The sequence below is a fragment of the Lonchura striata genome, chromosome 1, assembly GCF_050655825.1.
Source record: "Lonchura striata isolate lonStrDom1 chromosome 1, ASM5065582v1, whole genome shotgun sequence".
Taxonomy (NCBI): domain Eukaryota; kingdom Metazoa; phylum Chordata; class Aves; order Passeriformes; family Estrildidae; genus Lonchura; species Lonchura striata.
This window is the reverse complement of record NC_140703.1, coordinates 16,904,959-16,916,024: the sequence shown is the minus strand read 5'-3', so window position 1 is coordinate 16,916,024 and position 11,066 is coordinate 16,904,959. Positions and strand designations below refer to the sequence as shown.

The 11,066-nt window shown below is 41.5% G+C and overlaps 1 protein-coding gene across 5 annotated transcripts in view; it reads left to right on the top strand.

The window, feature by feature from the left end:
* Window positions 1-765: 765 nt before the first annotated feature.
* The window catches only part of EPHA6 (EPH receptor A6), a 383,007-nt gene continuing 372,706 nt past the window's right edge, over window positions 766-11,066 (top strand). The window contains exon 1 of one of the 5 annotated variants that reach the window (XM_021550126.3): window positions 766-972. In XM_021550126.3, coding sequence (XP_021405801.2) covers window positions 870-972 — 103 coding nt within the window. In that variant the 5' untranslated portion in view covers window positions 766-869. The remainder of the gene's footprint in view (window positions 973-11,066) is intronic. The other 4 variants (XM_021550124.3, XM_021550127.3, XM_021550125.3 and 1 more) reach the window with 4 other exon arrangements.

Below are 11,066 nucleotides of genomic sequence, written 5' to 3'. Positions count from 1 at the left end.
CCTCCCTCCCTCCCCCGCTGCCCCCGGGCGCGCCGGGCCGCCCGCTGGCTGGCGGGGCGCGAGTGCCGGAGCGCCCCCGGCGCGGGGCCGCGCTGGCTCCCGGCGGACCCGGCACCGCCGGGCTGCGCGCAGCGGGGCGGCCCCGCGGCCGGAGGAGGGGGCGAGCGAGCGCTCCGCGGGCGGCAGGGGAGCGGCGGCACCAAAAAACTGCAGCCGGCAGCGCGGCACGCAAATCAGGAGGGAGCAGCGAGCATCACACCAGAGCCGCCTGCTTTCTGATTGCTCCGCGGCAGAGGGGGAGAGACAGAGACTGACTGAGAGGGGCGAGCGGCACAGCGGTGGAGGGTCGGGGATGCCGCCCTGCAAGTTTCCGTGATGCATTCGGGAGCGTGAGGAGGAGTCGCCGACCCTTCTCGCCCGCGTCGCGCTCCACCTGGGGAACCTGAAGCCCCTCGGCGCTGCCTCCGGCCGGGGATGCGGGGCACCGTGCGGCGCGGCCGCGGGAGGAGGCTGCTGCCCGCAGGAGGCTGCCGAGCCTGCCGGGAGCGCCCCTGAGGGGCTGAAGGCGCCACCGGCCCGAGCCGGCGGAGGGAGCGGGGCGCGACCCCCGCCGCCGCCGCCGCCGCCTGGAAGTTGCCGGAGCTCTCCCCGTCCCCGGCGCCGCCGCCCCTCGCGGCAGGGCGGCTGCGGGGGTCCCGGCGCCCCCGCCCGCCCTCGCCCTCCGTGCTGCCGCCGTGCCCCGGGAGCCGGGCGGTGGATGAGCCCGGCCCGCGCAGCCCCGGGCGGCAGAGCAGGCAGCGCAGCCCGGCGGGGCGGCGGCGGTCCTCGCCGGCCTGAGGGAGCGCGGGCAGCCTCGGCGGGCTGCAGCCATGGGGTGTAGTGAGGTGAGGGCACTGCTCTGGACAGTCGGCCTCTTCCTCCCCCTGCTGACAGCGCGCCCCGCCGCCGCCGGGCACGTCGCCAGCAACCACGGTGAGTGCGGCCGGCCGCGGGTGCGCTGCGGGAAGGGCTGCCCGCAACTTTCCGGCGGCCGAGGGCTGGGAGAGGATGGATGGAGGGAGCGGTCCGCGCCCGCGGCCGCCGGCTCCGCACCTCCCGGCCGCGGGGATGCAGGACCGGGCGCTTCCCGGCGGCCACCCCGTCCTGCCTGCCCCAAAAGTTGGGGGTTTGCGGCCGGAGGAGCAGCGCGGCTCCGCTGCCGTCCCCCGCCGGGGATAGCTCCGCGGCTCTCGGGAGCGCTGCGCTGTCGCCCCGGGCGCCTGCGGCCGCTGGGGCGTGGGAGTGAGAGGAGGGAAGCGAAAGTTGCCTCCCGGCGAGGTGGAGCGGTAGTATCGTTTCATTTGAAGTCTGGGTTTTAAGGTTTGCTTCGGTCCTGCCGAATGCAGATCCTATAGAATGGGTTTGAGAAGGCTCATCTGCCTTAGGGGGAATTGCTGTTGGTGAGCGAACTGTTCAAAGGTGCTTGACTGCCCTTAACACTTAATTTCTGCATACTCCGGGTTGATTGTCTGAAAAAAACCCATTCAAAATCTTTGTAACAGGTGCATGCTCATCAGGTCGCACCGAAGACGATGTTTTAATTTTAAGGGTTGTAAGGTGTGTGTTTTAGAAAATTACCTCTGGATTAAGTAGGGAATCATCCTGTTCATAGGAATAAAAATGCATAGCACGCCCAGAGGATACAGTATTTTGTTAGGAAGAACTTAAAAAAAGAGCCCAGACCTTATTATGAAACATCATGTTGCATGTTACCAAGCCTCTGGATAGAGCAGAGAATTTCCTGAACTCCTTGTTTTATGTACATCTGTCTATTTAAGTTGCAGTGGATGCATCTATTCCCACAGCATGAGAGGCTTCTGTACCTTTAACATTATTTTTCTACAATTTGGCTTTTTTGATGTTTTAGTGTTATGTGACTGAAAATACAGGAACTGAAGGGTAGCTCTCAATGTTGCTGCTGACAAATTGCTTTACCTGCTATGTTGAAAGGAGCATTGAAATTGGCAATGGTGGAAAGTAACGCTGAAAGAAAACAAGCTGGGTTTAGTCGTGGAGTACTATGAAGTATATATTTCGTGTGTTTTCAGTTTTGTTCTGCAGTCTGTTTTCAGTGCTCTTTGTATCGACCTCAGTAACAGTAAAATCAGAGAATAAGATCTCTAGAAAACAGGGAAGAACTATAGTATGGCCACAAAGGCCCTGTGCCATCAGGATGAGTTATGGCAAGGACATTCCAAGTTAGTATGATTCCTTTACTTCTCCCATGCTAAATGTGATGATTAATTCCAGTCTGTAATTGTAGATCCTACAATCACATCAAGGCTGATTTTTGCCCTATCTTATGTCTTGGAAGACATCAGATTCTCACAGTGGCACAACATAGTTTTCCTTTGATGTCACAGGCATTAGTGCGTTCTAATGTCTGCTGCATTATCACAAGGCCTAACACCACACATGAATGTGATTTTTAAAAAAGAGATTCTTGGTCTTGTAGAGTAGCTAAGGGAGCATAAAAGCATCAAAAGCTTTTTATCAATTAATGCAACTTAGTTTAGGTTTCTAAACTAGTATTTGATATTCTGGGATTAAATTAGTAGTGTTTTAATAGCGTTTTTAAATGATGGGGAAGACAGTTGCCGAAAGTCTGTTGGGTTTGAAGTGGTTTCTTGATAAAAGTTTTCCTAAGTCCCAGTGTTGTGGTGTTGGCTGCAGAGAGTACTGGTGAATTTCCTAACTTCTGAGTAACTTCTTCTTCTGCACATTGCTTCCAAACTTCAGTAAAATCAGTAGCCTCTTACCTTTGGTACTGCCCTATCACCGTAGAAATCAAATAATGAATATAACTCAACAAAACCCAAGTGAACTGAAAATGGATTGAATTAATACAGGTGCTTTCATACATACACCCCCCCCCGCACCTTGTTAATAAAATGCTAGCAAAAAGAATCTGCTTTTAATGATAACTTCCTCTAAATCCAGGAATTGAAGGAAAGGAAATTACTACAATAAAGAAGTTGCCCATTGTGTAAACACTTAAATGTGGAGGGTTAAAATGCCAGTTACTAATACTTGGAATCGCAGCTGCAAAGATTTTTTTTAAGATCTTGTGAGAAAACGTAACTTCTTTAAACTTTCCTGAAGTGATATTTTCAGCATGCATGTCTTGAAAACATCTTTGCAAGAATTGCTGTTGCATTTTCTCCAATAATTATTATAATGACATATTAACTTTGCTATTTGGTATATTTAATCTTCTATTTTCTGTGTAGAAACATACCAGCATTAATAGTAGATTGCAAAGGAATGTCTTGTTTTCTTGGTGAAAAGGATGGAAGGGGAATAGGTTTATTAATCTGACTTGGTAAACAGACAGCCCTTCCACTTCATTCTTACTGGTTTGTTTCCTGTTATTAAGGAGGGATTTTCAGAAAAATAATATACTCTGGTCTTACAAATTGTTATTATAACCATGTTTGGATTAATCTTTTTTGGTCTTGTCAAACAGAAAGAAATATTATTTTTATATATATAGCTGTAAGGCTCTTAGCTTGTCATTCTTCATCCAGTAAATCAATGTGTGGTGTCTTAGAGAATTTGCAGCGAGGCAGGCACAAACAATACTATTGGCAGAGAAGTGAACTTACTCATTCATCTTCATGGAGTGGTCAGTTCAAAAACATATTATGGCCATGCCAAGGGCTAATTTTTACTGCTCAGAAAAACGCTGTAGGTTTTGGAATGGCACAGGAGGAGTAACCACTGCAGTGTGTGGCAGAACTGCTTGGAACAGAGGGCTCAATTAATGTTGGAGGTTGAGTGCTTGCATGTTCATACACATTTTCAGTGGTTGTCCCTCACATCCAGTAGGAACAGGCTGCTGTGCGAGAAGGTTCAGCATGCTGTGGTGTAGCTTTGTTCTTCACTTGCCAGAACACCTCGAACTGGGCAATTGCTGTCAGACCCAAAATTACAGATCACGGCACCTGACCTGTGCCACTCATTGTGCAAAACTTGTGGGAGCTCTCAAGATAAAGGTCACGCCAGGTAATGGCTCAACAGTTTCCTGTGCTAAGCATGCACACATAAATGTTTCTACATATATAAAAATCAGAAACCATATTTGTTTCTATGTATATGTCAACCAGAAACAGTTTCTGTACCCTGTCTCCTTTCAGGTTGTGTCTGCCATTATGTATCACCAGACAATTAATTCCTGAAGCCAATTATAGAACTTGCAGAGTTTATAATGAGTCATGTCTATCAGTGAGGTGTAAAGAAGCTGTTGCTTTTTCAGTTTCCAGGTATCATTACTTCTTGTCAGGTTATGCAAGCATGGTCTTTTTATTCATACCTCTAAAAGGCACCTGCACTCATTTTTCTCCTCTTACAAAAAAGAAGTTGAAGTAAGAAATATTGTCAAATGTCAGTTCTGAAATTCATACAGCCTTTATTTTCATAATGATTACACTTGATGTAAATTGGGTGGCTCGAAGTAGGTAATAAAGCTTTTTGATTCTGGTAGCAAAATATCAGGTAGATTACTAATGACCTTGAGGCATTCATCAGTTCAAAGAAGTTGGCTCATTTTCATTCACATATTTATTTTCATAGAAGTGCAGTCTAGGCAATCTTTCTGAATACAGAATTCAGATTTTTTTTTTTTTTTCTGTAGCAATAAGGAGACCAAGGACTAAGTGTGGAGAGATTGAAATTCTCTCTGAATGAAGCTGATGTTTTACTGCTAGGAAATTTCTCTTACATTGAGGACTTGAAGTAATGTAGAAAGGCTGTGCTGCTGCCTGTGTTGTGCTAGTCCTGGGGAATTCTGATGTTCAGTTGTCCAGCTGATACTTTAATAAGCATTTACATCATTACAGAAACATGAGAAAGTTAAATAAACAAAGCCATTGCAGTAAATATGTCATTCCCTTTTCAGCATATAGATAAAATCATTAGCAAAATAATATTTTAGTTTCAAGTTCTTAAGAAAGTTTTATCAATATTTTTACCCATGTGTAAAATCCCACATCCATATGGACTTGTGTGGTAATGAAGGCCTGAGAACCTCTGCAGTTGTAGATATGCATGAAATGACTTGTTATCCCAGAGCCTCCATTTGTATGCCATAAAATAAACAGATTTGCAATTAATGGTTCAGGAAACATTCCTGGTGTTGTATATGGCAGTACTGAGGGCTGTCTGGATTTTTTGATTTTTTTTTTTTTTTTTTGACAAATGAAATTATTGGCATGGAAATACTAAATATTAAGAATTGCATAGCTTAAGCAGACACAGTTTAAAACCAAATTGGTACAGCAGTTTTCATGTAATTTGCAGGAGTGAAAATACCACAGAGGAACTGAAGTGTTTCCTGAAATTTACCAATTTAACTCTCTGGTCAGATTTAATTTCCTCTGAGAAGTCAAAAAGTTTACCGAGGAAAAAGAGAGAAGAAAGAAGCATATAGGAAATTGAGTTTTTCTTCTTAAAATCTCCTCATCTGTCTTTGCCAATAGATACTTTTAGATCTTAACTCTGCTTGAGGGCTGTTTAGGGTATCTGGTATTAAAATATACACTTGAGAATTTTAGAAAAGTCAAAAAGTTCAGCAAGTTCTTTGCCAGTAAGATACACAGTAAGTCAATATCCATTTTTTTGGCTCTTTTTTTTTTTTAATGAGAAGTTTAATGTTTAAAAATCTCATTTAACTGATGAGGGCTATTGCAAAAATTATGCATTTGTACAATATGGGAAGCCTTTTATTGTTCCCTATATCCCAGTTTAGTATAGCTGGGTTAGGATATATTCCTATTCCAGCTGTGTGTGTTAGCTGGAATGTTTCATTAGGATCCTTGGATTTCCCCAATGTAATGTTGACACAAAGATGAGGCTGGCCTTGTGTTTGATATGACCCTTAACATACTGAACTCTGTGACAGAGAGAATGATAAAATGGATGAATTATTTATCCATAATTTATCCAGACCCCCAGAAGCCATGTTATAATGCAGGAGAGGTCAACAAAAAACTATCTGTTGTGAACAATTTGCCTTCAGAAGCTGGTTTTTAACTTGTAAATGATATGTCAGTCTTTATGATAAGGTGTTAGAACTGAGAAGTACTGCTGAAAATATGTCTATCCCGTGATAAAAACATGATTTTTTTTGCAGGATTTCTTTCTGAGCCATACAAAAATGATTAAAATTAAACAGTGAAATTATCTTTACCTCGTTTGTTTCTCATAATCCCTTCAGTCTTCCTTAGGCTTATTCTGTCTATCCTTATTTTAGTTCCAAGGATGGTTTCATTGTCAATATTGCAACTCCTTTTGTGTAGGTCAGCTATTGATCATTCCCACATCTAAGAAGAATCAGTCTGTTCAAAATAATCATTAAGGAGAAGTCACTTCAGTTAATCCAGCAGCCATTTGTGACCTCAGTACTAATTTTAATGTGGTACAGAGCAAAGCTTAGAGACCAATCTTTTCTTTAAATAAACTGCATGTTCTATATTTAAAGCTGGCTAGTCCATTGTATTCAAAAACCCAAAAAGCCAAACCATAACAAAACACAAAATTGTCTCAACAAAACCCAAACCAAAACCTCCTAAAGATTTTTCTAGTCAATAGTTCTGCTGATTTGTCTCACCCATACAGCATAATACTTCTTGAAGTCAGCATTTCTCTCACTTGGACTAAATTCTGTCATCCTGTTAAAAAAAACCTGCTGAATACCTTGATAATTAATAATTAGAGATTTGTTAATTTTAATAAATGAAGGTATTTTAATGAGGCTGTAGATAATTTTATAGATGATAAAAAACCTCCGCCCAAACAATGCATGGGTGTTTCTCCACATCTGGTTTATGAGATTGTACAAACCCATTTTCTGCTCTTTAAACAATTGTTTTCCAGTAGGTCGTAGTACTCCTCCACCTTCAAACCAGTAGCTACTATTACTTTCTTTTATGGGTCTATTCTCATTCTAAATATATAAAGAATCAAAAGTTGTTCTGTGTTTTTCAAAGAAAGGGGTATTTTGATCTTTAAATTAATACTAGATTTTAAAAATGCTGTAATATTGTAGTATTGCTGTAGTATTGACATTTCTTTTGACAGTCAAGTAGGGTCAGGTCTTTAAAATTCAAAAGCACTTATTTCATGAAATAAGTGAAAGGAAATTTCATGAAAAGAAATTAAAATTTTCTTTCTGTAGAACAGTCAGAGGATTTAACATCTATTTTGCCTCTAAGTAGAAATTCCTGGTTTGTTTTTAGGTAGATTTCTGAGAAGCTGACAGATTTTTTTTTCCTCCTGAGAGATGGTTTTGTTTGCTGTTAGTTGACTGAGTCCCAGACACTCTTTGAAGGTGTCTGGTGTTTGCTGACAGATTCTCCAAGAGGAGCAGCATCCTGTTAATGAGGAGAGGTGGGACAGCACAGGCAATACTTAGGTGAGAAGCAGTGACATAAACACATTAATCCAGAGAGAACATTTCAATCTATGGGAATGTTAACTGCACTGATAGCACAGCTTTCCTTGATGCCAACATGTTTCTGACATTACACAGGGCTTAGATTGAAACAGCGCTGTGTCACTTCAGTGCAGAAGGAAAGGTGGGCAGCAGGCACAACCCCCTGTGGAGGTGCACACACACAATGAGAACACAGTTAAAAGGTGAATTTGCTGGGAGCTCCACTGCCTCAATCTGCTTAATGGCTTCTGCACCTAGAACAAAAGGGGAAAAGTCACATACAGCAAACTATCATTGATGCATGTAATGAGTGATTTGTTTTGGCTGGGGACCCTTGGTTAAGAGTGCACTTGCTGCTGTAATTTGTATTCTCTGACTGCTGGTTGCTTCTTGCTTAAAATAAAGGAATAAAAGAACAAATTAGAAAGCATCCCATAAGATAATGCACTAGCATTTTAATCTGGGCAAAAGTGAGACTCTTTCTGAATGTCCCCAGGCTAATTTTATCAGTGGGTTTCACTTGCTGGTTTAAAACAAAATTTATAGGAAAAAGAATTTGCTAACACTTAGAATTGTTTAAATATATTTTGGACATGTAAAAAAAATCAAAGGGGTCCTGGTAATTTCCTTCTGTAGTGCTTCCAGTATTCGTGGCTGGAAATTGATTGCATGGAAAATATTTGGATGAAGGATTCATCACCTTTTGAGGTGGTTGGAATTCAGCACTTTCTACTAAACAAAGTGGGACCATACAAAAATGCACAGTCTTTTGCTCTCAGTTGTGTGTGGCTGCTGAAGACCTTTGAAAAGGAAAGCAAAGGAAATGTAAAACCTTTGTCTCTGGTAGGTTGCTTTTGTTTGTATTGTAGAAGTTGCTAAACACCCCCTTAGAGGATTATTTTAGATTTAATAATTTAGTTTAGTGGACTTTATTTTTTAGAGGACCATTTAATTTAGGTAAATATGAATACTGTTAGCATTTAGTAATGGAGAAAAGTAATGAGAGCTTCTCAGACAAACTCTCTGTTAGCTTCCATCAGATGTGATGGGAACCCAAACTCTGTTGCTGTTGAGACAAATGTAGGAATGCTTACCCTGTGATTTTGGTATGTGGTAAAAAGTCATGAAGTTACAGATTTCCAAACACAGAATTTCAGAAAGAGTTAAGCCAATTCTCTTAAGAAATTTGATACACATCTCACGGGTAAGAATTTGACTTTGTAAGGTGGTGTTCTCAAAGCAGGCAGAGTGATTGGCTGCACTACACAGAGGAAAAATGGTCCGCTGGAGACAAGTATTATATAAAAGCTTCATCTAAATAAATCTGGGATTACAAAAGCCAACCAGGAAATCAGATGGTATTCTATGCCATTTTAGTGGTTCCTCTTGATGCAGATGAATATAATGGTGTTATATACTCCAGTTTTTCTAATGATTATCTAAAGAACATCTTGTCTAGTGTAGAGAGGTGAGTGCTGGTGTTTGGAAGGAATCCAACATTTTTTGTCACTGTTGTTTAATCCAAGGTTCTGTGCAAACTTTAGGTTGCATGCAGAGTTCTTTTTTCAGTGTTGGATCTCTTCAAAACTACTAATTTCACAATATTCTTTTGAGTAAGCCTTCGTGTCTGTATTAGCACTGACCTGAGAAGAGTTAAAGGCCAAAGCTTTTAGTTTAGATGACTAGTGTGTGACACCCAGTGCAAATCCCAAATAATTAGTTTTTGATGTGCTTAGATGTAGGTGGCACCTTGGCTTTCAGTGTAGTCTTCAGTGAAACTTATTTTTCTTCATGTCCATAACTAACTCTCTGCTAGGAATGCGGTCTTCCTGTTTTAAAAATCCGTGATATATCAAAATTCAGTTTCTCAAAATGCTGACTACAGATGAAATAGGTTTGTACCACACAAATAAAGACCTGAAACCTTCTTGCCATTTTGTGTGCCTAGTCTCTTAAAGCCCTTCCTGAGGGCAGGGTCTGAACCTCCCAGCAGGAGCCTTGGCCAGCTGGCCCAGGGGGCTGTTTGACTCCCACTGTCAAGGGAACCAACTCTCCTTGATGAAGACTGAGCCACAGGGACTACTTCAGCTCTGCCTTTTCCTGACTTTTGGATGTGGGAGTTGATAATCCCGTTAGGGGAAAAATGTAGGTAATACAAACTTTCCTACTAGAAATTCTATACTTTGAAAGCTTCACTTTTTTTTCTTTGCCTCTTCACATATGACTTACCTAGGATGCTTTATTTAGACTGACAGTGCAATCCTCTACTAAATCACCTGAATTACTTAACGCAAGAGAGCTGCCATCTTCCAGGATGTCAGCATTAGATGATAATGCAAATCTTCACTTTACATGTAGTTTACATTAAACAACAAAGGAATTTTGAAACTTGCATGCTCCATATTTAAACTCCATGTTTCAAAAGTAAAAAACTCTGTTGGAAATTCAAAGAGTTCATTAACAACAATACCATAGAGGAGACCAATGGAGGTCATACTTGTAGGGAGTTTGCTGCTCTTTTACTTTCTCATGGCATCCCTTCAGCATCACTTAGTACATGAAAAGTTCCAGTAATGCTTATCCTATTAACTTTACCACTAATAATTTTATTATTAACACTTACAAATTTTATAACAAGTAGTTTGGATTGTAAGTAATGCCCTGAGGCCTTATCATTAGTAGGTTTCCATTACTTTAAAGCAAATTAGGAAATTCTTTTCAATACCTCTCATCTGACAAATGCATTTTATACTTGAGAAAAGTGCCTGAAGAAATAAAAGCTGATGGAAATTTGTGTCATAGATGAATATTTTGAAAACAAAAAAGATGATCAATAATAGATTAGACTTGATTAGATGTTGACATTTAGAACTGCACATAGATTATGTTAAATGTAGTGACAACAGACAGTGTTCTTCTTGATTTGCATTTATCCCTCCATTTGTGGTTCAGGTGGATCATGGGACACACATTGTAAAGGTTAATGGATAAATTACCATATAGCTCGTCTGATTGTTCAGGCTTCAGCGTGGAGGGCTGGATGGTTTATAATCTAGTTTGTTTCATGTGGAACAGAAATTGTTTAATTCTTTTTCTATGAAGTTCTGAATTGCTTAAGTGTTTAGATGAGTCCACAATACCCCTACAGCTTCCAAGTTTTGCTAAAATCACTAAATCGTGGTGTGGTTGCATTGACAGAGATCCTGGTCTGGTCTTTGTTTCCTCTCCCAAGCTGTCAGTATTATTTCCATGTTATTTGAGTAAATGTGAAATGTGGCCTTTTGATAAAAATGTCATTCTTAAAACCCTGTGAAGATACTTGGCCTAAGTATATTCTTCACTTGTACAGATACCTCAAAACAGGAGTTTTCAATGTGCTTTGTTAGCAGATACATTAGTGTTCCCTACAGCTTTCCTTACCATCCATCAGTGTGGTTAGTAACTATGTGTGTTGGTGTTGCTGGAATCAAATTGCTTCATTTTTGTAAGGAACTCACCCTTTAAATTGGTTGCAGTAATTCACCTGAAATTCCAGAAGTAAGAATAAATGAATTAATGAATTAATGAAAAAAATCCCCTAATAGCCATTTTCGCT